The sequence below is a fragment of the Haliotis cracherodii genome, unplaced genomic scaffold (assembly GCF_022045235.1).
Source record: "Haliotis cracherodii isolate W230 unplaced genomic scaffold, xgHalCrac1.p SCAF_2, whole genome shotgun sequence".
NCBI lineage: Eukaryota > Metazoa > Mollusca > Gastropoda > Lepetellida > Haliotidae > Haliotis > Haliotis cracherodii.
In genome coordinates, this window is record NW_027266275.1 from 11,224,061 (window position 1) to 11,251,176 (window position 27,116).

The following is a 27,116-nucleotide window of genomic DNA, read 5'->3' on the forward strand; positions in this document are numbered from 1 at the left end:
CTGGTATGTGGAAATAATAGCGTTCACGGAAGAAGAAACGCCTGGAGTGTGTTTTCGCTTCAATTTCACATATTAAACAGGCTAGTTGAAGACAGGTTGTGCTAGTTGGACTGAATAGACACCGAAGGTATGTTCTGTATTATATAGTTGTTAATAATTCGGCTTGTTTTGCTCATTTATTTGATGATATGGCGGTGAATCAAATCGGCCTCTCGACAGTATGTAGGCCATGGACACCGGATTAGGAAATAAGCCTCGTCGAGACTAGCAGTCTACTTATATAGCCATGTCTACAGAATGAAAATGTTAACTTGCTACTATATTCATCTTAGGTACAATGTATCATGTATTGGTTTGTGGCATCACGGCTGTCATGGATTCTAAAACGACTGGTGGAATAATGATCAAGGAATATATAGGCTACATGACGACGAAACCGTGATGCAACATGATGCCAGGCTAATTACTACACATAGACTCGCAATGTTGTGGTGTTGCGTAATTGCAATTCAGATTAAGCCAGTTTTGAAATAGGTACCACATATTTATTGTGATGTTTTGTGTGCTAGCTGCTTTCCGTGTTCATTCAAGTGAACACTAATAGGCCTAGAGGGGCTTAGAGACACTAGAGACAAAAGAGGAGTCATTTTCAAAAATAGGGGGTTCATTTTCTCCAGGGCCCCGTTCCACAAAGCCATTTTAGCGCTGAGGTGATCGTAACTCCCATACTTTAACACTGGCTTACGATAGTCGTAGCGCTAAGATCGCTTTGTGGAACGGGGCCTTGGGGGATCCAACTCTCACCATGGCGTGTCATTGTACTTGATCTGAATTATTTACAATTTATTGATTTTTATGTGCTTCATTTATAAATGTATTCGGAAGTCATTATTTCCTATTTTGGTCAAAAACTACAAACAGTAACTGTGAAATTAAAAACTTCTCTTGGAGGAAAAAAAAGGTGCAGGACAATGTTTCAACCTTCATGACAGCAAAGCTATGATCAGCTGATGACCAAATATATGAATTGGAAAATCTGCCCTTGAAAGCAAGAAAGTTACTGTAAGAAGGCTCGAGCCAAAAGTTCAGTAGATGTTGAAAGCAGCGCAGAACATATCTCCGAGACTGCCTCCATGGTCTAGTGGTAAAGCGTCCGCCCGGAGAGCGGAGGGTCTGGGGTTCGATCCCCAGCCGCATCATACCAAAAGACGCTAAAAGATGGTAGTTGTTGTTACCCTGTATGGCGCTCGGCATTAATGGGACAAGGACTTGTCGGCTGGGAGTCAGTATACTGTGTCTGAGTGGGGTTATCATGTTTAACTGTGGCATGGTATCCCAGTGGGCTAGCACTTTAAATCGGCATCAGTCCGGACTAGTACAAGCAGCCACACACACACACACGTGCATGCATGTCGCTATATAAGTGCAATAATCTTGGACGCGACGTTAAATCCAATTTCACCTCACCTCACCTCACATATCTACGACTTCACAGCTAGTACCACATTATGTTGCCACTATCTGACACAGAAAAAAACTACTCTGTAACTTAACACATGCGTTATAAACTATGTTAATTTAATATGTATATTAATTCCTTATGATAGTAACAAAAGGATGATTTTGTAGCCATGTAATACAAATCACTTCAACAAAGCGATAACATTAGTTGAATATTAAGAGTAGGGAAATTTTGACTGATATTTGTTACAGACTTGGGGCTAATTATCCACCACTGACTCTGAGCAGGTTCAGATGAGGCCCTGATGTTGTACATCAGTAAACCAATATACCAGCAAAACTGATCACCTCGCCTATTGATAAAGCCAGGGGCACGGGTGGCCCAGTCGTCTAAGGCGTCGCGATTCGCTGTGCAGAGTTGCGTCCCTTGGGCACACCAGAACCCTATGATTGTGGGCTCGAATCCAGGGTCGCCCCGATAATGTTTGAGACGGTAAACGTCTGAGACCTGCATTACTTCGGGCTTTCCTCCCACATAAGCTGACATGCCTTGATATAACTGGAATACTGTTAAAACGGCGTTAAACCCAACTAAGTCACTCGCATTTGACAAAGCCAATATGCTCTCAGTTTCATCATCAATTGAAGCCGAGTGTATTGGCAGCATGCATGATGGCTGGAAACAATCAGATTTATATGTACGGGTAGCTGTCCAATTTTAAAATGGTTACAATTCAACTTTTGTTTTCATGACTTTAACAAAGATTGGACATAAATATGATCAAGTGACATGTGAGTGCTGTTTTCTGATTTCCAGTGAATACATGTATATAGATTGAGATAAACAATGTCAGTAGTTCATCAATCTTCAAAGCCACAAGGATGATGGGAGAAAATATTACTGTATTGTTTAGTGTAGAAGAAATACTTAGAGTCGAATGATGGCCCATTAAAGACATTTGAGAAAATAATTTTGAATACAATTGAAAGATGGTGTGTCATGAATTACTGTTTTCTTTGTGTTTGTTTTTTAGGACAAACAGACATGAGTTATCCCCCCTATGGACCACCCGGCGGCTACCCCCCAGCAGGTGGAGCCTACCCCCCAGGTCAAGGTGGTTACCCTCCTGCAGGAGGTGCCCCTTCCTACCCCGCAGCCCCAGGTGGCTACCCAGGGGCACCGGTGAGCATTGTCACATTTGCTGGTGCTAGAGCATCAGGTCATTTTGGGTGTGGGTGTGGGTGTGGGTGTGGGTGTGTGTATGTATGTGTGTGTGGAGGGGGGGACCGAACCTTGATATTGGCATGATAAACTTCCTTTTCAGATAAAATACATTATAATTTGTATGAAATACATGTGACAAAAACATCAAGGATGTGGAGATGCCCTTCTGCAGGGTTAGAAGGCCCAGCTAACCAAGAGGGCAAGTCATGTTTATACTCAACTAGAGCTCCTGTGTCCGTGAGCTCTTTTTTTTTAAAGAGATAACTTCTCGCAAAGTCTTTTCTTTGTTCTCATGGCCAAAATTTAGCGACCACGCTTGTTTAAAATTACATGCATGCACGATTGACCATACAACATGTACACGAAAGAAAAGTTGTTATGGCATGAAATAATTGTAAGACTATTTAATTTCATTATCTGAAGCATGAAATGTTTATGATATGGATATGAGCTAAAAGGCAACACCAATATTCCTCATCATAACAAGAATATCTATTGAGTGAAATTTCTGTAAGTCCTTTCAGTTGAAAGTTTGTAATTTTGTTTCAGATTTGAGAACTGTATGTATATATGCATGTTTGTATTTTCACTGTTACTTACTGATGTGTTGTGCCAGGTGGGAATGCCCACACCTGAGTCAGCTTCAGCAGCAGCATATGGTTCCGCCCCAGGAGGACTCCCCTATGCCCCACAGCCAGGCGCCCCAGGTGGGCTGGGATTTGGTGTAAGTACTGGCACAACTTGTACATACCCCCTGAAGACCTGGGTTAAAATTGGTCTTCAGCAGCCTATGCTTGTTATTTGTTTGTTAGTTTGTTTGTTGTTAAAACTGCGCTCAGCAATATTCTAGCTATAGGATGTGGTCTCTAAAGAATCAAGTCTGGACCAGACAATCCATTGATGTCATTAGCATCGATCCACGCAATTGGGATACAATGACATGCATCAACCAACGAAACTGAATGATAAATTTGGTAATGTCTGGTACATGTATATTCCAAAACAAAACAGAAACACTGGGAATGGTTCATATGGCATAATCTGACAGGGAATTATCTAGACCTGTTCAGAGGCTCATAATGTTAAAATACATTTGACAGAGCTCCAGATAAGCTTTGTATCTGCGTAAAATACGCATCAGAAATGCAGCAATACGCAGTAAAATAAAATCCAAGCGTATCAAATATGCAATAAACATTACAGATACGCTTCAAAAATAAAACTTGTGCGTATCATCAAAATATTGTGAAGTTACCCTGCGTATTCGATTAGCAAATCAGCAACTTATTTTGAAACTCCACGATGACAGTTTGATCATGATCATTTGCCATCATACTTTCTTGTGGAAGTATCGTGGTATTTTTGAGTCCTATAAAGCTCTCGAACCCACACGACACCAGTTTGCAGGGACTAGATGAATAGTGTTTTTAAATATTTAACTTAAATACCCACATGTGTAAAAACTAGTGGGTAACAGAAATTTGAATACCCAGATAGAATTACTGATACCCAATGATTTTAAAATGATCTTGAGCTCTGATTTTTATTCTTTAAAATGACCATTTTATAGATAAAAGGTTCCAATTTGCCTGCCAAGGGCACTTTTTTTGGAATCCTGTCTGAATATATAAGCAGTGACGACGGCCTGAGACAATGTGCATAGTAGCAGTCATTGCGTGAGGTGCATGCTGCCAGCACTGTATTTTGAGCACATGCCTCATTAAAATATCTTTTTATCTATGACAATCATAATAAGATCATTATTGATGTTACTTACCAGCTCGATTCAGCTTCATGAAACATGCACCAGTGCAATGTATTATTGAAAAATGCAACCTGATATTGATGTCTATATGCTCCCAAGTGCTCGCAACAGATTCAAAGTTTGTGTCTGAGTAACTCTGACTTGTCCACACACATATCAACCTTCTAATACACTCAGTACCTCTAAAGTTACCAAACTACGTCACTAATCCCTGTGTCACATGTAACTTGACACACTTCTTGGGTTTGATTGTCATGACAATGTGGGTACTTCAATATTACATTCTACAGCAATGCATCATTAAGTCATGTGACACTGGCAGCAGACCAGCCTGTTTCAACTTTCAGAAATTATTGGTAACGGGGTGCAGCCTGGTTTTGTTTGATGCAACTTGGTTTTCATTTCAACATGCACCTAGTGCAAGTAAAATCAAGTTCCTTAAATCAAGCCCTGCTTATGTTCAGTACTTGTCATATGCTATTAATGAACGGATATTAGTAGTATTGACTTCTGACTTATTGGTTGTGCAAAATTTGGAACCAGGTGTCAAACAAGAACTGAATCTCAATCATCAAATTCATTGCTCATCGGGGGGCACAGGTGACCCAGTCGTCTAAGGCGCCGCGATTCGCTGTGCAGAGTTGCATCCTTTGGGCACGTCAGAAACCTATCATTGTGGGTTCGAATCCCGGTTCGCCCCGATAATGTTTCTAGGTTTGTCAGCACCATAACCGTGCTCGTGGGTTTCACCGAAGTGGTAAACGTCTGAGACCTGCATCACTTCAGGCTTTCCTCCCACATTAAGCTGACATGCCGTGATATAACTGGAATAATGTTAAAAGCAGGGTTAAAACCAAACTCACTCACTCACACACTCATTGCTCATCAAAGTTTATACCTTCACAATAGGTGTATTCATCTGTTCACATACTTCTATTCATCTCTCATTTATTTCTTCCTGGTCTTATCAGGTCCTGTTGTCATAACATTATCCCTATCCTAGCAATGTGAAAACAACCTGCCCTTGTGACAAGTACACTGAATCAGGTCATGTATCACCCACGGCCTTGACTTTCTCTCTCCAGGGTCCGATGCCAGGCGGCCAACCCCAGGTAGCGATGCCATCAGGGCCCAGTGCCAGTCAGCCAACATACCAGATGCCAGGACAGGTCAGACCTTTTGTGTTGCTGTGACTGTAGGTTACATAGAGATTACCAAGTCAGCGAGCCTGACCACCCGATCCCGTTAGTCGCCTTTTACGACAAGCAGTCACCTTTTATGGCTAGCTTTGATTCATGTGTTTCTGCATAGTAAACATCATATTTTTGGAATACAAACTGTATGAAGAGGTTAATAAAAATTACCGCAATTGACGTTTTAGTCATAAAGCCTCTCAATAAAGTATCTTCAGAAAACATGTATAAATTCAGTGTTGAAGTGATACACCAATTTATCATATAGTGCTAAAATGATTTGCAGCAATGTTTGTCTCCTTGATGACCAACACCTTGGAAAAACTTATTGGTAACTTTAATCAATAGTTTATTGAGCAAGCATACATTGATTTGATGGATGAAGATGAAAAGTAGTTCCTGCTTGGTGGCCTCATTTGCATATTTATCGGATCATTATAATAAGTTTATCGGATGGGTTTGTCCATTATGTGATGAAACACAATTACTGTTCTAGTATTGGAGCAGTATTATAATAGTGTGATGGTTAACCTTTCCTGGCATTATGTACCTCTTGTGTCTGCCATTTTCAACGTTCAGATCAGATTGCTAGGGAGTTAAGGGAGGTAACTCTGATGTTCTGAATGGATACCGCCATGTGTCTTTATGCAAAATGTATTTTGAAAATATGAGGAAGGGTTTTAAAATGATTATCAGAATTTTCCAACCTATCGAACATGTGCAATAAGTAGTGTGATCATGATGTTAGTATTTGTCAGTGATGTATTCCAACTGCCATGGACACTTTTCGACATTTACAACACATCTTTTGTTCACACTCAATCATAACACTCTTTTATCAAATGTCTGCTTCAGCCAATTCCATGTACGTTATGTAGAATCATAACCTTGAAGATTTTTTATAGCTTTAAGTTATTTTAATTTCAAAAGCGTTGTAGTCATGTTTTTGCTCAAAGGCACTGACCGGATGCCACCATTTAGTAGTTGAACCATTGACCCTGTGTGGAAACATTCGCTGATTCAAAGACACAATTATGATTATAAGATGAGTTTCAATTTTTCATGGTTTCAGGGAGGATACCCACCCCAGGCCTACAACGCCCCCCCACAACCAGGCTACGGACAGCCCCCTGGTGGTGGCTTCCCAGGCCAGGCGCCTCAGGCTGGAGGATATCCAGGTGGGTGGTGCATTTAGCTTCAGTGCCTTCAATAGTGCTGTATTGATATACTTTGTTGTGATACAGTATTTTTCGTTGTTAGTTAAAATATGAGATAGTCTCTTTAAATTCAGATCTTTTACTCGGAAAGAAATGATATTTAAATCTTGACACATTTTGTGTCTTCCAACATCCAAGGGAAGGACTAATATGTGAACGTGTCAACCTTTAAAGTTACATTTATGGTTTTGAAAAGTAAATCACCTTATGATGAAGTAGCATATTATACCATCATTGCATACTACCAAGCATTTAATAGGGATATTCTGAATGTCCAGGCTGGGGGATACATGTACTGGATGTTTGGAGCTATGGGCGTATGAGTAACTGATGCATGTTAAGCTTCATTTCAAGTATAAATTTACAAAAGTAAACGTTGGACAGGTGTGTTTTGTTACTGAAGATTTCCACAATATTGCATTAGATGTTATCTTTGTTGCATAAAGGGCTTCCCTCCTGAAACAATGACGTGAGTCCTAGGTTCACTCAAATTTGTGAGTCTAAAGAATAATTCACAACTCCTCATAGGGATACTGTGATATCTCTCACTCAACATATAAATGTTTACTTTTGTTTATTCACCTGTAAAGATCCGGGTCAGAATAGGTCTTCAGCAACCCATGCATGCCAAAAAAAGCTGATGAAGCTTGTCGTAAGAGATGACTAAGGGGATCAGGTGGTCTGGCTTGCTAACTTGGTTGATGCATGTCTCGTATCCCAATTGCGTAGATCGATGCTCATGATGGCAATCACTGGATTGTCTGGTCAACACTCGATTATTTACAGACATCATCATCAAGCTTGAATATTGCTTAGTATGGCGTTAAAGAACAAACAAACAAACTTTTGTTCATAATAAAATTAGGCTTAAGTTGTGTCTGGTCCTGCTCAAATTGCATCCTAGTTGTACGAAAACATTTATGAACAACCAGTCAGATTTATCCCCCACCTGGACACTCAGAGTATCCCTCTGAAATAGTGAGTATACTGTAACACAGAGGTCCATTGAAGCGGTATTGGAACAACTTATTACTTCTTGCAGTGCTGTTCTTAATACTGTCTCTTTGTGTATGTTTCTAGCAATGCCAGGAATAAAGGAGTCTAGTGCTTGAAGAATTGGCTCATCATGCAGGTGCTCATAATGATTTGTTTGTGATAATTAAACTGATATTTGTTTTGCAGGTCAGGCCCCTCAACCTGGGTATGGTCAGCCTCCTCAGGTGGGTGGTTTTCCTGGTCAAGCCCCCCAGGCAGGGTATGGTCAACCTCCACAGGCAGGTTATGGTCAGCCTCCTCAGGCAGGGTATGGTCAGCCTGCAGGGTACGGATCAGCACCAGCACCAGGGGGGTATCAGCCCCAGGGATCGGCTCCCCCACAGCAAGGAGGTCACCAGCCACCCTCAGCAGCCTATGGTGGATATGGAAATCCGGGAGCTTCACATTCAGCTTATAAACCAGTGGTAGGACTCTTTGCATGAACTGCAGATTGTGATATTAGACTGTGACATTTTTAGCGGAGACAATCATTCATTGCCCCAGACTTGAAGCAATGGTTCACGACCAGGTTTTCGATTGATGTTTTCGTGATGGCATCTTCCTGAGGCAAGAGAGTTAACTGACTTTAAAAGTTCAGATTCCACCCCTGCCATACTATGCTGGAATTCCTGGGCTAGATCGTAGCCCCACCAGTGGCTATTACGAGTTATGTCCCTTCTATGCCTTTCCTATGGACCAATCAGATTCCATCTCTCGTATCACTTGCATTTGCTTCAAACAAAACTGCGGCGCCAAGTCAGCATGAACTGGTCTATATATTGTGATAAAATAGAGTCTTACATCGCGAAGTGCATTAAATCATGTGAATACCTGTGAATGTTGTATTTATTGGGTACCTAACATGGGCTCCTGGCTTTCTACTTCGTTGAGTCCAAGGTACATTTTCAAAAGGAAAATACTGAATGCTTTACTACTAGAGATGACTAATGGCTGCAATGTGTGACCTGCCTGATTTATAGCTGTAAACTGATCATTAACCTGTACATGGGTTGTTTATTTAATTGTAGGGGTCCCAGGCAGTGTTCGAAATAAGCGCCTGCTTGTGGCAGGTAGATCTTGTGTCTGGCCCACAGTTTCAAATTTGTATTGGTCCTTCGTGCTTGCATTGAATTTACGTGTTGATTTATTTTATCACAATAAGCTGCAGCTTTTTTTTAAATGAGGGCCTGAAGAGTTTAGTCAGGACATATACTGCGTCTAAAGTCTGTGGGTCCTGATGGCAGTCTGGCAATTTTATTTTTTTCATACACTTGTCCCAACTGACAACATGGGGATCACAGAGAAATGACAAGAACTGAATAACATATATGACGTTAATTGTGTTATTCAAATAAGACAGCTTTATTCCTTGCTTGTTTATATTTATCTAATTTGTAATCGTAATGATTCATCACGATTCATACACAACTTTACTTACCTGGGTAATGTGTGTTTACTGAAGTTTCAAAAACACATTCACTTGCCCCACAAAAAAAACTTTTGCAAATCTTCTTGTTTTGAAACATGACAACCACCCCATTGCAATTTTAAGAGATTGCATACGTAAATAAATTTTATGTGGTATCAAATGATGAAATAGTTTATTCCTAAACATGTATACAAATCTTTTCTGTGTCCTAGTGGATACACAATGGTATAGAACTCAGGATTTTATGTCCTGTAAATCCCTACCCCGGTACCTGACATCTCCCACTTTGTCATTATTACAAGTAAAGTGCATGGATTCCATTGAAAAAAATGCCTGTGTTATTCAGCTCACTTAAAATGTTATTGATCAAACAAAACAGGGATTAATTTAGTAACACAAAATATTTCATATTTTCATTTCCAGGAAAGCGGGACACTGAGGCCAGCCAGTAACTTCAACGCTGAGACAGATTGCCAGAAACTGAGGAAGGCTATGAAGGGAATTGGTAAGACCTCGCTAAGTCGGACACAACAAATTAGTTCAGAATCAGAGCATCTCTTGCATCAACACATGTTTTGGTGTGGGAAGTTTGGCTAGGGATCACTCTTGCTCTCTGTTTCAAACTTTTAAGAACACTTGAGAAGATGTAACAAATGTTATACATGTATTTGGGATAACACTTTCTTAGTAAAGCACAGATTCTCTTACTTTTTTGGGTTGAGTCCCGTCCGGGATTCAAACCCACACTGCTAGAGTGAGACACCTATTCGCCAGCACACAAAGTCAGCGGTCTAACCCATTCAGCCACCAAATAGGTGCCTCACTCTGGCAGTGTGGGTTCGAATCCCAGACGGGATTCAACCCAAAAAGTACAAGAATCTGTACTTTACTAAGAAAGTGTTGTTCAGTTGAGAAGATGATTGAAATGATACAAGCTCTCAGGATACCTTTAACAATTTACTGGTATTTTAGCTTGTGCTGGTTTGCAGGCTAATAGAACTTTTGTCCAGATTGTCTGGTCTCACGTGATATCCTTACTTGACCAAATGTAAATAGCAAGGTGTGCTAGTGTGTTGTTGCCTTGGTAAAACCTGAAGCTTTATTCCCCAGCACTGCTTCAACATGTTCTGCAGTATGTAGTGTATTCTCTGCTTGTGCTGCTCCCTCAGGAATGGGTTATGATTTCCTTGCCTATTTTCTTAATGATAATTTTTAAATAGTGTTTTACTTGAATGGTTTATTGAAAAATATTTGAAGAGAGAGTTTCAGCGTGGAGCCAGTCAATATTTTGGTCTGAGGGATTTTGTTAGTATCTCCCACATGTTGAATACTAAAACCTCTCAATAATAACCTTTACAGTCATAAGACTGAAACAATCATAATTTGGGCAAGTTGACTGACTGCAATGTGCTTTCCCAGTCTACTGTTGCATGATGTTTGCAACTTTCTATTTTCAGTTAAGTCAAGAACTATGACTGGAATAGTGAAGGGAGTTGCTAAAACTGCAACTAAAAAGTTCTTTTGATAATTGGATCTGAATTATACAATTGTACTGTATGGGGATGTACTTATCTTATCAATAAACTATCTTTTGGTGGACACCTGTTGAATGAGAACTGAATGAGATATCCTTATCAGGAGGGTTACTATGCATGCTGGGCTTCGTCCTCGATTATCCAATGTCTCCATCCAGTGTACTATGATACTCTGCAACCATTAACCGCCAAAAACTTTTATTATGAAGTGACATCATCATTTATCATCCAAAACAGGAGATATAACTTGGGTGAGATCGAGCGTTATCTACCTTGTAGATATCGCTGCAATAAAATTGCATCACAATGCTTTGCAGACCACTGTGGCATCATTGGTCATGACGTCACAATCAAATCAGATCACTAATGTCTCTGCTACTGAAGCTGTTAGCAGTACTTTTTGCACTTAAGACACTGCTTATTACTGTCTACAAACTGAAAAAGTTGGATGAATGATGTTGGATGATAAATAAAATCTCACATGAGTGTCTTTTGATATCAAATATATCAACTTTCGTTGATAAACGTGGAAAAACTCCTTAGCAAGCTTTGGTGTTTTTCCACTTTTATCAATTATGTTGATATATTTGATATCAAAAGACACTCAGGTGAGATTCTCAATTTCTCTTATTGCAAACTTTGCACATTTCTCTCGCTTAAGTTAATCTGATTACAGGGCTATTTTGTTTTGAATGTGGTTCAAAACGAAGCTATGGCAGCAAATGAGTCTGTACCAGAATGGAGACATACTACACTGGATAATTGAGGATGAATGTGCATTGTTGGTGTGACAAATGTGTGCATGTCACCTGGTGGTAGAACATAGTTACACCTTGTCTATGTAATGATGTTCCTGTGTACTCTTAGGTGCAATGTATCGTGTACATCTGTAACGCAAATTAGAGGTATGCATGAAATGTGTGCAAGGCAGGAGATAGCCTACATACATGGTAAAAGCTGATTCAACTTGAAACACAATGCAATGTAACTATAACCACCTGCTTGATTTTCCAGTATATTACCGTATTCCCCGTAATAAGCGCCCAGGGCGCTCTCAAAATTAGAAATAGGGGGCTCTTTTTAGAATATTATTTTGGTGAAAAAAAACAGAGTTGAAAGATAAATTTCGTGGTTTATGCTGACAGCCTGAAATGTCTATGTACGACAGATATATTTTTCTAGAATTTAATTGCGAATAATTAAGGGTGCATATAACACACGAGTGCGTATTGTACGCGAATAAATAAATCTTGTGAACATTGATCAATCGGAAGGGGTGCTAATTGGGATTGCTCACTAGCCAATATATTAGCAAATACCGCCATGGGCGTTTATTAGAGCGGGGCGCTTATTACGTCGAATACGGTATAACCATTCTATTGTGATGAACCCCCTGGACCCACTCGCTGCCACAGCTTTGTTTGGGATGTGAAGTCACATTCTCCATCTTTCCTATCAGTAACTTCCAACAGAATTTCTCTCTCACCATCTTCCTGAGGCAAGGAAGTTGACTGACTGTAAAAGTCCAGTTTCCACCCTTGCTTCACGAGGCTGGAATTTCTGGGCTCGTTGGTAGCGACACCAGTGGCTATTGAGAGTTATGTCCCTTCTATGCCCCTCCTATTGACCTATCAGATTTCACCTCTTAGATCACTTACATTTGCCTCAAATAAAATGGCGTCGCCCAGTGAAGACGATCTGATCAATAATTAAGATCTATATGGTAATAAACAGGTCTTACTTTGTGAAGTGCATCAAATAATGTGCACATCTTGAATAAAAAAATGAAAAGATTTTGAAAATATCTGTTGACACTAAGTCGTCGGTACACATGCTTTTCAAATCCAGCAGTCAATTAAAATCTGCATCGAACTGGATGTCGATTTTGTAAATTGATTTTGACTGGACTATTGGACTCTTTTGTCCAGCCAAAATATAACTCCATAATTCCAGCCTAGTTCTACAAGGGTGGAAACTGGACTTTTACAGTCAGTTCACTCCCTTGCCTCGGGAAGATGCTCTCTCACATGAGTTTGAAATGAAATGAAGGAGACTTTTATCATTGTGTCAATTGAATAGGACTCAGAACAACCTAAGATGAATGGGTCCAGGGTATTTATCACAATAGAATGGAGATTTATTCTCTAGATAATCGAGGATGCACTTGACTTGGACCACCTGTTCTTACACTGTATACAGCTGTTTGATGATGCATGGGCACTGGTGGTGCAGTTGTCGAAAGTACATCAATTTGAAATACTAAGTTGTGTCAGAACCTATGATCATTTGCCCTCTTAATATTTCTGAGCTTGTCAGCACCATACCCAGGTTCATGGGTTTCACAAAAGTGGTAAACGTCTAAGACCTACATCATGTTTTCCTATCCTCCCAAATCAAGCTGACAGAGCCAAAAGCAGTCAAACCAAACTCACTCACTCACTTTTAGTTGCACATTATGCTCATCAGATAAAGTAAACAAGGTTCCCTGTGTTGACAATGTATTACTTGTATCAAATCAGTCACATGGAATCAGGGTAGGAGCCCATTCTTAATGTGTCCAGTGGCATACCAGTAAAGCTTTCATGTAGATGACAGCCAACCACTGTATGGTCTCTTTTCTTTTGGCCAAGTATACCTAGTTGAAGACAGAAGATATGTGCCCACTCAAAATCCTCCCTTGCTCAATCCCGTTATAATTTTTTTTGTTTGTTTGTTGTTTAACATCGCACTCAGCTATATCCCAGCTTGCTGAAGACCTATTCTACCCCAGATCTTTGCAGGTCCAGATCAATTTGCTATGTTTGTTTGTAGGCAACTTTGCTGTAATATTGTTGGACACATCACACCCGCTTCATTTACCCATGTTCTTGCTTCAGACAGGTGTAACTGTCCCTTGCTCGCTTCACCATAGTTGTCTGTGCCTGTAATTAATCTTGTCAGCTTGTCATCCATAGTTTTCCACTCTCATACACCTAATCCTTCACATGGATTAATTCCACACTACGTTTGCAAATCTTGTATTTTATGGCATTGTGCCTGCTGAAAATGTACTTGTTTTAATCAGGGTGTTAGTTTCTTAATGTCCAGCACAGAAGATAATCAAACTACTATGTTGTGTTTTAGGTACTGATGAGAAGGCTATCATTGATATTCTGGGATATCGCAGCACAGACCAAAGACAGCAGATCAAACTGATGTATAAGACATGCTTCGGCAGGGTAAGATTAAAACCCCTTCTCTTACACTGACAGATATCAGCCTTACCATGTTGGGAGTTTGAACACTCTCAGAATGAGTGCCCACTGATGTATACTTGGTTTTCTAGGAGTGCAGCTCCACTGTTGTTAGCATTACTGGAGGACTTTAATCACATTTGAGTTGTCAGTATTTGAGAAGTGTGTATACAGTAGACTACTGACAATGTATGTTGTGTGTTGACACCTTGTTCTATGATTTGTAGGACCTGCTTCAAGACTTGAAGAGTGAGCTGAGTGGTCACTTCGAGGACGCCTGCATCGCTCTGTTGTACACACGGGAAGAGTACGACGCCTACGAGTTGAGGAGAGCCATGAGGGTTAGACACAATTAACTGTATTGTCATTTGTCATAATTAAGCATTATAGTGTTTACAGTTTTTAATGTTTTTTTTCTGAATGGTACTAGGCAAACACGCTCTAATTTCACAGTGATTAGTCACATGCAAGCTACAGTTTATCAAGCAATGATTTCCATATGTTTTAAGAATAATTTATGCAGTTCCAGATGAATACATCAATGGGAGCATTACCACATAGAGACCTCCAAGACTTGCATCCATGCATCATTCTCTGTTTTAGGGAGCCGGCACGGATGAAGCAGCACTGATAGAAATCCTGTGTACCAGGAACAACAAACAGGTCCTTGCCATGGTTGCAGCTTACAAAGCCAGTACGTAACAGTACATGAACACTTCCTGAACACTTCCTGAACCATACAAACCTACCTCCATTTCCTCAATTCCATGAATGATTTGCATCTGTACTTGAAGTAGCATCATTATCATTCAATCAGAAGTCAATGTAGACCGCCTCCGTGGCCTAGCTAGTGGTAGAGCGTTCAACTGGAGAGCAGAAGGTCCGGGGTTCAATCCCCAGCTGGTCATGACAAAAGTTGGTACTTGTTACCCTGCCTGGCTGGCACTCCCATTATGGGGCTAAAACAAGGACTGGTTGGTTCCGAGTCTGTATGTTGTGTCTGAGTGGGATATTCATGTTAAACTGTGGCATGGTATCTCAGTGGGCTAGCACTATAAAATCGACTAGTCCAGACTAGTACAAGCAGCCACACACACATTTGTGCATGCCTGTTATTTAAGTGCAATAATCTTGGATGTGACAATAAACCCCATTTCACCACATCTCAACTGTTCGAGGTATCTGGTGAAAGAGGCTTAGATATGTGTAGAGTTACTTACAGCGAATCATGTTTTCAGTGTATGGCCGAAAGTTGGAACAGGACATCATCAGTGAAACATCAGGACATTTCAAGAAGCTTCTTGTGTCCATGACAACTGTGAGTATTGTTACTGCCACAGCATTATAGTGCAGGCATCGAGTTGATTCATCAATTTACTGGCATCTGTTTACTTCTACACATGACAGAGACTTAATCCCGTAATTGCTCTATGACATATTTTCAAATGACTGGTTGCTGGGTTGTATATATTCTGCTGTGGTTGCAGGGAGGCCGGATGGAGAACCAGCCTGTGGACCAGGCTAAGGCCCAGCAGGATGCCAAGGTGAGTGTTGGATTGTCTTTGTATTGTTGTGGTCAGCCTGTGGACCAGGCTAAGGCCCAGCAGGATGCCAAGGTGAGTGTTGGACTGTCTTTGTATTGTTGTGCTCAGCCTGTGGCTTGATGTTTGTTGATGTCTCAGAAATATACTCTGTCATTCTGTATTTGACCCGCTTGCAGACAAGCAGGGCACTTACAAGAATTTCACTAATGACTAGTTGGGTTTAAATGCCCATGTAAGAAGACTATAACAGCATGTGCATTTTCAGGCAATATGAGGGGGCACGGGTGGCCCAGTCGTCTAAGGTGCCACGATTCGCTGTGCAGAGTTGCGTCCCTTGGGCACGCCAGAAACCTATGATTGTGGGTTCGAATCCTGGTTAGCCCCGATAATGTTTCTATGTTTGTCAGCACCATACCCGTGCTTGTGGGTTTCACCGAAGTGGTAAACATCTGAGACCTGCATCATTTTGGGCTTCCCTCCCACATTTAGCTGACATGCCGCGATATAGCTAATACTGTTTAAAGCGGCATTAAACCCAACTCACTCACTCACTCAGGCAAGATGAAATTATAATTTATGTTCGTTTAGGGACACAACTTGTCACTAGCCTGAGTCAGTTTATCTAATGTAAAAGCTATCTAAGAGCCATTAGAATTCCAGGCCTTTAGTGGGTGCCTCTATATGTATCTTACCACACTTGCGGCTTTTACATGGTACAGATTAAATTGCACCCCTGATTAAGTGGCAAGTATACTTTTGCTAAGCCTTTCTGGGAGCATGGGTAGCTCAAATGTCTAAGGTGCTGTGCAGAGTTGCATCCTTTAGTGGCGCTAAACCAAACTCACTCACTCACTCACTAAACTTTTATATTTTGTCTGACAACTTGGTACACTCTTCATCACGAGTGTGTTTGAAGAGGAGAGATCAAATCAAGATGTGTTATCACGCTAACCTCACATTTGTTACATTCACACAGGCATTGTATGAGGCAGGCCAGAAGAGATGGGGAACAGATGAGAACACATTCAACCGTATCCTGGCAGCACAGAGCTATGACCAGTTGCGGGCAGTGTTTGATGCCTACAGTCGGATTGTCAACCAGGACATCGAGAAGGCGATCATTTCGGAGATGTCTGGGGACCTGGAGAGGAGCATGCTTACGATCGGTCAGTTGCCTCCTTGCTTTGTGTTGTGTAGGGGCTACTGGAGTTTACCAATATGATAGCGCTGTCAGACATTCTGGAAACACTCATGAATTACCTATGGCACAGTAAAAACAATGCATGAACTAAGTAATGATAGTACAAAAAAACTAACGGAGGTGGCTAGGTTTCAGAAACCGATTCGTTCTCTGCAGTGAACTTATAAAATGAAGAATAGAAAATGGTTAGTTTTCGGAAAGTTGGCAGTCTGTGTGGTGGACGGATTCTATTTCCATTGCTAGTCAGTTTGGTTAGGAAGTCCCCTGTGATACTCATTGTCCAGTACTATGAAGAAAGTGAGAGGTCCTCTTCATCTGTACATCTATCTGACCTCATGTTTGTGTTGTTGACACTATGGAAAAGTGATATGAAATGTGTTTGGTTCCAATGTGTAAAAACAATTATGGTTTAATCACATTTGTCTTCCTCAGTTATAATTAAGTGTATTGCCTAAGGATGATAAAATTGGGCTTGATCTTCTCATCTTAAAATATATTTTTGCGATTTCTTTGTGCGTTTCATTAAATAATAATTGTCTTACCATTTCAATGCCATCAATATGCAGTTATTACAGTATTTTGCCACATTTCATGTCATTACAGGGGTGGTCGGGTAGCCTAGTGGTTAAAGCGTTCACTAGTCATGCCGAAGACCTGGGTTCAATTCCCGACATGGGTACAGTGTGTGTTCCTGACATGGGTACAATGTGTGAAGCCTATATCTGGTGTCCCCTGCCATGAGATTGCTCGAATATTGCTCACTTACTCACTTACACTCACTCACTCATGACATCACAAAACTTTACCTTTTTTATTATTTCAGTGAAGGTCGTGAGAAACAAAGCCGCCTATTTTGCAGACAGACTCTACTATTCTATGAAGGTAAACATAAGGACTCTCATGAGGCTTGCCAAAATATGTACATAATGTTAAATTTGATTGTTTGTTCACAAGCCAATTCATGAAGTGTCATGCAGTTGATATCATAACTCAAGATGCCTCCTACATCAGAGATCTAGTGTAGAACAAACTTCAATGTGTTTTGAAATGGCTTGTTCCAGGGTTCAGGAACCGATGATCGTACGCTGGTCAGGGTAGTTGTTACGAGAGCTGAAGTGATCTAGTGTAGAACAAACTTCAATGTGTTTTGAAATGGCTTGTTCCAGGGTGCAGGAACTGATGATCGTACGCTGGTCAGAGTTGTTGTTACGAGAGCTGAAGTGGATATGGTTCAGATCAAGGAGGAGTTTGCAAAACGCTTTGGCAAGACACTGGAGAGCTTCATCAGGGTGAGTTGATGTAGACAAATAATCTTTTCATCCAAAAGCTCACGACTTGGCTCGATCAGCTGAAGCTTTTTTGGACTGTGAGTCAGAAGTGGTCCCCATACCCAATCCTTGTTGGGCCATGTCAATGGACACTGGTGGTAACAATGGCTGCTGAGAATGGTTTGTATACTCCAGGTGTTATTACCATTGTTTACTCTGATATGTTACCGCGGTTACCAGATCTGACAAAGCCTCAATAGGAGCTTGTGTCTGGAGAACCCTGAAGAAACTTAAAACCGCTCAATCTAAATGAAGGATGTGTAAGTTCTTGAGTTCTCAGATGTCAACTTTCAAAACAATAAACATCATTTCTTTGCTACCTTGGTACAGAATGCCATAGTGAGGAGTATGGTTTTGCGCCGCTTTTAGCAATATTCCAGCAATATCACGGCGGGGGACACCAGAAATGGGCTTCACACATTGTACCCATGTAGGGATTCAAACCCCGGTCTTTGGCGTGATGAGCGAACGCTTTAACCACGAGGCTACCCAACCTCTGCTCAGAATGCTGTAACCAATGAGAATAGGAAGAAAAGCAAATGTAATTTTCCTTATGTTTTAATTTTGAAACAATTCCAAATGTTGAGTGTGTAGTCACAGGCAATGTATGACAAAGTGATCTTCATGCTATGCCTATTACAACTCCCATACATTACCATTGTAGTGCAAGGATCACTCTCTACCAGTGTTCCCAATTCTTTATCATTTATGTGTATGGGATGGTGGCATGGTAATCAAACTGACTGCTTTGTTAACATGTGATACATAGAGCTGTCAGAACTAGTTACATCCTCCGTGTAATGGACTAAGCATCTGAACTTTCGTTCCATCAGTCAACACATACATGCTAGCTGTTCCCTGCTGCAGCATCAGTAGTGGACCAGGGCCCACTTGCACAAAACAATCTTAGTGCTAAGACTATTGTAAGCCTGTGTTAAAGTATGGGAGTTACGATCATCTTAGCGCTAAGTTCGCTTTGTGCAAGTATGTCCTGTTGTCTAAAGTGCTGCAAGTTGTGTCACGGTGTGAATACTGGTTCGCCCTTATTATGGTTTGTCAGCACCATGTCCGTGCACTTAGATTTCAACAAAGTTGAAAACATCTAAGACTTTCATCACTTTGGACTTTCTTCCTTAAAGATGCCATGATAAGACTGAAATATTGGTCAAAGCAAAATTATACAAATTTGCAGCATGTTTGTCTGAAAACTCTCATTAGGATTCATGGGAGGTTGGAGGGTAGCCTAGTTGTTAAAGTGTTTATTCATCAAGCCACAGGCCTGTGTTTGATTCCCCATCTAGGCACAATGTCTGATGCCAGTTTCTGGAGACCACTTTGTGATATTGCTGGAATATTGCTCAAAGTAATGTATTACCAAACTCATGAAGATTCCAGGGAAGGACAATCTTCATAGGGTGTGGGTTGCCTAACATGAAAATGGATTGTTTATCATTGTGCACCAATTATGTGAATCGTATTTATGCTCAGCAGCTTTTCGTCATTACTCATCTCATTAACACATACTGATGGAAAACCAATAGGGAATGATGAAGGAAATAAGCTCTACTATCATGTTGAGATGTGTTTGTGTGCATTGTTTCCTACATGTATTTGGTAGACAAGGCTGGGGACACATGATAGCATGTCATTGTACTGTGTCTAAACCTAAGTGTTCCCTTATGTATTTCCATCAGTATATACACACAGGGGACAGTGGGGGGAGCTCTTCATGTGTGTGCGTCTCTGTGTGTGAGATTTTGTTGCAGTACTGTGTGTGATAAAACACTATTCACTCGCTAACATAATTTGGCATCCAGTTTGGCCACCTTTAATATGTAATGTTTTATCATGCATGAAAAGCAGATACTACTACTGGTACTCATAGCTAAAGGCCTGATTGAGTTACCTCCCTTAATAGACTAACAGTGTTCTCAAATCTCTGCTAAACTTCATATTTCATGTCCTTCTTTCTTTCATTGGTTTGCACTTAACCTACCTCAATTATAGCAAAGTCTCAAGGACAGTCCTAGATCAATATACCACATTGACTGTTATGACATTAACATCTTAGAATTACCGTATTCGACATAATAAGCGCCCAGGGTGCTCTCAAAATTAGAAATAGGGGGCTCTTCTTAGAATATTATTTTGGTGAAAAAAAACAGAGTTGAAAGATAAATTTTGTGGTTTATGCTGACAGCCTGAAATGTTTATATACGACAGATATATTTTTCCAGAATTTAATTGCCCATTATTAAGGGTGCATATAACATACGATTGTGTATTATACACAAACAAAAAAGTCTTGTGAACATTGATCAATCGGAAGGGGTGCTAATTGGGATTGTTCTCTAGCCAATATATCAGCAAATATCGCCGTGGGCGCTTATTATGTCGAATATGGTAATATGAATCAGAATTACCTTACATTTTCAATATGTTTAAACTTTTTTTTATGTTTTTATCATTTACCATATAAGGTATCAGAAACTATCAAGCATAAAAACATTCCACAAAATAGCAGTTTTTTTTATACCTGTGGAAGAAAATAAACAGGAGATACTGTAAATCTGGAAATTAATGTGTCTCATAATCAGTACGACGGTGGACCCCAAACCAAAAATGTGCCTCAATATCAAAGCGACTCCCCCTTCCCCAGTAAATAGCATTCAAAGTAGACACAGTTTATGGATAACAACTTCTTTAATACTGTAATAACATTGCTTATTAGCACTGAGTAGAGCAGTGTTTTCTTAAGAACCACATACAGTTCATATGTTTACTTTGTTGACTGGCATTAAGAAAGTTCAAAGGCAATAAAATGATTGAACCAACAACAGTTCACTGATAGGTATGCGGAGAAGGTGTCAACAAGCTTGACATGAGTGGGTAGAACTCTTGACCCCAGCAGTGATATATCACCGGATGCCAATTGTGTAATTCCTATTCTTTGAATGATATTGTTATGTACTTGTTACAACTGCTGCTCAATAAACCATGTTTGTGTTTATTTTCAAGTTAGTATTTCCGCTATCCAAAGTGTGCAGCTGGGCCTTCTAACGTTGATAGTCATTTTAGAGACATAAATGAGAAGTTCATTAATGCGAGCAAAGACCCCTCACTTTTTTCGCAATCAATTCGCGCTCGCGTTAATTTCAAGATTTACAATATATGGTAATGTTCTTTCTAAACTTGGAATTGTAAGTTTCTTCAAACTAGTACTGCATGGGTGAGGAATACATTGATCAGTTTGTGTTTAGTGTACACTTGTTGCACTTGTTATTGACACAAAATGAGGTGACCACCCTATAATAAAACTGACTTTTCGCAAATGCTGTCTTTCTCCAAATACAATGAACTTTGAACAAGCTACTACTTATGCATATTATGAAATATAGAACTATATTTCAAAGTAAACCAGCATCTTTTTCAAAATTACCACAAAGATTTGTTAACTTTGTATTTGATCAACACAAAGACCAGACTTTATATTTCTGATTTACAGATTTTTGTGTGAAAATTCCTAGTTGGTAGATGGGCAAAAAAATAAACTCAAAGGACCTTCAAAACTTGAAAGCATTGTTTGCTTAGCTTAGCTTGTCTCATCAGACTTGGTATTTAAGATACAGCATACACATTTTGTTATTGTGATGGATGCTTAAGTTTGCATGCGGAGCAATACTAACATAATGGTGCTTTTCAGATATTTTTGTTTCTTCAATATTTTTCAATATTTTAGGATGTCAGAATCTTTAAGCCGTATACAAAGAAGGTCTCACCTTGATATTCTGCGAGGGGTGGTGAGAAGACCTGGGATTTTGTATGGAGACTGGATATTCAGCTGCAGCTCCCAAAACAAATATTATTTAATTATGACTTGGTTTATGCATGTCATCGATCGATGCTCATGATGTCAATCACTGGATTGTCTGGTCCGGACTTGATTATTTACAGACTGCTGTCATATAGCTGGAATATTGCTGAGTAGTTGATATTAAACAACAAACAAAAAACAAAAAATCTTTTTCGAAAAGCATCTTGCAACAATGTATTCTTGGTGCTAGGCAATAAAATGGTCGGTCCCTGCCCTGCTGGCTAACTGCTTGTTTGCATGGCGGTATACTACTTGATAAAAATAACAGCAGTCCAAAGCACAAATGCCATTTGAATTTAATCCTTTTTCCATGTTGCCCCATTTTTTCAGTTGTGTTCATGTAGAAGTAAGAAAGAAACTCAATAAACATGTTAAAGGTCCTATTTTTTTTCATCCAGGATGACACATCAGGCGACTATAGAAGAATTTTGATGGCGCTCGTTGGAGCCTCCCGATAAGCCTACAACAGTTCCTTGATTTAGCCAAAATGCTTCGGCCCTCACAGTCTTGCTCAAATACTGACCAAATATTTTGTTCCGTTCTGCTTTGTGTGGCACACATTGTGATTTATCTCTGTTATGATAAAGAGATCATTCATACCAATCACCTTTATTTGACTGTTGAGTTTTTAATATGATCATGATGGTGAAAAACTCAATGTGTTACTCAAGTACACACGTTTTCTTTTTTGTTTGCTGGTTAAATGCAAATTAATACTGTCATGATTTCTATGATGAATGGGAATGAACCAAGCATTGTTAGATATTCTTTGTCTGTGTTTGATATATAATATTCTAGTAATTATAGCTGTTGTCAAGTTGTATTGTTTATGAACATGATGAAGAGACAGGTCATTGTGTGTAGAGTTGCCAGTACCTTTTAATAATCTGATCTTATTTTGAGAAAAGTATGTTTATTCTAATTTGTTGATAAATCCTTTTGTTCAACATCAGCATTATATTCCTTCTTCCTCAACCCCAGTGCTCCCCCCCCTTCCTAAACCCCAATGCTCCCCCCCCCCCCCCTTTCCTCCCTCTTCCTCTATCCATGGACCTTGCCCCACCCTCCTCCCATGCCACCTCACTCCCCACCCCTCCCACAGCATCGGGAAGTCACCTCTATAGTCATGTCCAACAAGTTGGGGCCTATTTTGGACATGTGGTTTATGTACAATAACTGAATTTGCTGTGCAGATTTCGGTCAATTGCAGGATTTGCAAAGCATATGTATTGATAACTTAGCGTCAACAGATATTTTCCAAATCTTTTAATGTTTTTGATCAAGGTGCTCATATGAGTTGATGCACTTCTTTAAAAAATACACATTTTATTACAATATAGATCTTGATTATCAATCGGATCATCTTCACTTGGTCGCCTTTTTATTTGAAGAATATGCAAGTGATATGAGAGGTGGAATCTGATCAGTAAATAGGAAGAATATAGAAGCGACATAACTTGTAATAACTGGTGGCGCTACGATCGAGCGCAGAAAATCCAGTCTAGTTCGGCAAGGGTGGAAACTGGACTTGTGGCCATGTCTATCCCTGCAACACCTGCTCATTTCCCCTCCCCACACCTGCAATATGAAAACAAATACATTATTGTAGCCCAAGTGTGACTACAGGCAACAGTAACTGGTTATGTGATAGTATACATGTACATTGAATCACTCCATGGTAAGAAAAGTTAACCTTTGTGTTGTGTATGAAGTCAGTGGCAGATTTGTGATCAGCAGCTGAAATCATTTCATACTTTTTTCATGCACACTATATACAGAATGGCTTGACAGAACATTGTATATCATTTTTATGAAAGCGTATTCAAATAATGGAAAGGAATCACGCAGCCATTACTGATAGAAGATATAACCACCATGTTGTTGTCTTGATACGAAAGTTTGTTGTAATATACACCGACACAAAATAATGTCTCAATCATACTCTATTAATAGTATGAAGAATGATGCTTGTTACTAAACTGAGATTTACAGGTTTGTTTTAATGCATTAATCTCAATAACCCAAGCAACTTGATACTTTTTCAGTGATATCAGGTCCATTTTTGCACAATATATATATATAGGAATACCATGTTGTGCTTATTGCAATCATAGCATTTTTGTTTAAGGCCAATTATTTTCATGAATGGAAATACCATCATTGAATGTAAAAATGAATGACATTACCATTACTCATCACGGCAGCTTCCTCAAATATATGACTCCTCCACTACAAATAGTGAAGCTGTCTGAGGGGTTCAAGACAGGTGACTATCTAAATAGGGAATAATCAGTCTCATCCTATGTCACTGGACAATTGTCTGCCACAAGGTACCATGGTAAGCCACTCCCTGTTTAACATCATGATCAATGATGTATTCGATCATGTCGACTCTCCTACCCAGAATTTGTTGATGATGGAGCAATATGGGTTAAACAATAATGGGTCAACCAGCATCACGTAGGACCTCATGACTCACGTCGAAGTAGCTTGGAGGTCAGTTTAACATGGTGGTCACTGACCGACCACACCACTGGCCAGACCTCCACATGTCTCAGTTGTATATCACATATCTGGTCTTGCGTTCTTGAGCTAACTGCATGGATTATACTTTCTCAGAACCACAAGAGATGTTCATATGTGTTGTGTTGTGTTGTGTTGTGTTGTGTTGTGTTGTGTTGTGTTGTGTTGAAGCTCCTTTTCCCACACTTTCACCTGGTAGCATGCCATCCCAGTCATCATGATCAGAAACCTTTCTTGCTGTATGTCTCAAGTTTATTACTGATGGCTTTAGAGATGTAGATTTCGCTATTAACGACTTGTCGTTTCAGCAATGTAACCCTGTCTGAGCTATAGCTATCTCTGTGTTTTGTCTTTCACCTAGGATGACATCTCGGGTGACTATAGGAGGATCATGATGGCTATGGTTGGCGGAGTCCCATAAAGAAATGTACGTCAGCATCCTATCCCTCTGAAGGTCATACATTGCATGCTTGTTTCAGCAGCTGTTTGGACTAGTATAGTGGCATTAGCATTGATTCTTTCAGGGTTATCAGTTTCAGCAATACTGAAATTCAGTGTAAAATGTTATCAAAAGTTTGACAATAGTCTGAGATTCATTTGTCAACTTCATAGTTGTGTCTGGCGTTTTTTCATGAGAACAATTTGAACTAATTACACTGTTAATATACCTCTCAAAATATGTTGAACACTGGATTGTTTCATATGACTAAAGTTAATCTTTATGACAGATCAACTATAGTCATTTGAAAAAAACATTGAGTGTTCTTTTACTTATTTTGAGTAGTATAAAACAAAATTCAGATTTTTTGTATGTCAATGGTAAAATATGTAAGTGTTTAAACAGAAGTTAAACATCTATCAGTCAACAACTTTTGACAATGTGTTTGCAAGCATGGTCCACTGCCCTAGATATTTTATTTTGTCCAAAAAAGAAAGAAATCCTGAACAGCAGTGTTTGGTTGATGCAATGATGCCTTTGAACCAGGATTTGTGAGAGCAGTTAATGTGAAGGTGTCAAAATCAAGACTAAAGATTATTTACTGGTAGTTCCTATAGGAATCTCACTAGTGCCTGGCTATTGTGCTTAGAACATTCGATAATTTGCAACTGATGAGGAATTTTGATAGTGGTTCACTAATAGTTGCTGACACAGCAGAAATGCTTCTCTCACTTTATTTTAGCCTTCACAGTCTATGCTTGTCTGATTATGCAAGGAGTATGTAATTTCATTCCTGCGTAATGTTTATAATTATCTATGATATGCTTAGGACAGTTAAAACATACACCAAAAACAATATCTGCTGATATTTCCAATTTAGTGCTGATGGTTGACCATTACGCATGTATTCTGTATGTGTGTTTTTGTGAAAGTTCAGTGACCAATTGCTGACATTATAGTGCTATATACGTACCGGGGTACCTCCTTTTTAATCAGCATTGTAATAAGTGAAAAAATAATTATTAATTTTTCTAACAACAGTTTCTTGCAGATTGCACAATAGGTAAAAGAACATCCAAATATTCATAGGTGCTAGCATCTTACTAAGTCAGGCTAACATAGCCAGAATCTTTGGGTAATATTAAGACAAGTCATAGTTTTTAAACAAGGTTGAGATTAGAGTGCTTTCTGTAATGGTTCCACATACACAGAGTAAGTTACAGAGGCTGATCAGAAGAATTAGCTGGTAGTGTAATTATATGTTTTTGTCTAAATTTGTATCCAACATATGCAAATTATATGTGTATTTGTGATTTCACCCAGAACGATTTTATTCAGTTTATTTAACCATGAATGTTTTCTGATCAGGTGTGAGCTAACTGTAATTGTTCATCTGTATCAAATATGAACAATTAGATAAGAATCTATTACCTTCCTTATGAAGAATATGATGCATCACATTTTACTATAAGAAAAGTGCCTTCACTGCTCTTTGAACTCATATTAAGCTGTCCTCCATCAGTCTCTCTTCATGTACATTTAGTTTTGAGTTTCAGTAATGCCAAGCAGGGTATGAATTTTGAAAGGTACATGGATTCCGATCTCTGGTGGGTTGCTAATCTGTGGCAGAAATTATTATACTAGATCCTGTCGGAGAAGTCATCATATACTACTGTTGATGTCTCATAGCCATACTGCCTGTGTATTTGTGTTGATTCACTCTTGCTATGATAGACCTTTTACAAATTTTGGGTTCAGAGAATGATATTCATACAAGATCTAATATTGTATTATTCATTTCAATTCTGGATGTACTTTGGTAAGATTTTTCCACAGTTAGAAGTATGTCACAGATCTGAGAATCTGCTACAGATCTTGGTCCTACATGATCAGAGTTCATATCCACGCCGTCATAGTCCTAGGGATCAGTTTGCCAACTGACTGTTACGATGCCAATAACAGTGATGCACTGATGATTAATGGTTCCTGCAAGTTTGGCACCGATGAGAAAATGGTTTACTACCTTGAGTTGCCCTATCTGATTACATGTGTCATCAATGTATGTACCATTCTCAGGAATTTATTCTTTTGCATTCTTCAATTGATATAATACT

At 39.6% G+C, this 27,116-nt stretch overlaps 1 protein-coding gene across 2 annotated transcripts; it reads left to right on the forward strand.

The window, feature by feature from the left end:
- On the forward strand, window positions 1-25,671 carry LOC139469768 (annexin A4-like). 2 transcript variants are annotated; one of them, XM_071252049.1, is made up of 16 exons: window positions 1-127; window positions 2,496-2,644; window positions 3,303-3,410; window positions 5,537-5,620; window positions 6,717-6,822; window positions 8,044-8,321; window positions 9,749-9,830; window positions 13,984-14,078; window positions 14,321-14,434; window positions 14,697-14,787; window positions 15,332-15,411; window positions 15,581-15,637; window positions 16,614-16,803; window positions 17,662-17,720; window positions 18,005-18,127; window positions 24,925-25,671. In XM_071252049.1, the coding sequence occupies exons 2-16, from the start codon at window positions 2,507-2,509 to the stop codon at window positions 24,982-24,984; spliced, it is 1,665 nt and encodes a 554-aa protein (XP_071108150.1). In that variant the 5' UTR covers window positions 1-127; window positions 2,496-2,506; the 3' UTR covers window positions 24,985-25,671. The 2 variants fall into 2 exon arrangements, with proteins under 2 accessions (XP_071108150.1, XP_071108151.1); XM_071252050.1 differs by lacking the exon at window positions 24,925-25,671 and adding an exon at window positions 22,439-23,027.
- Window positions 25,672-27,116: the final 1,445 nt, after the last annotated feature.

What these genes read in the sequence shown, in the direction of transcription:
- LOC139469768 (XM_071252049.1), top strand. Translation starts at nt 2,507, where the DNA reads ATGAGTTATCCCCCCTATGGACCACCCGGCGGCTACCCCCCAGCAGGT. An exon ending in GTGGCTACCCAGGGGCACCG is followed by an intron (nt 2,645 to 3,302) that starts GTGAGCATTGTC and finishes GTGTTGTGCCAG; the next exon opens with GTGGGAATGCCCACACCTGA. An exon ending in GACTCTACTATTCTATGAAG is followed by an intron (nt 17,721 to 18,004) that starts GTAAACATAAGG and finishes GGCTTGTTCCAG; the next exon opens with GGTGCAGGAACTGATGATCG.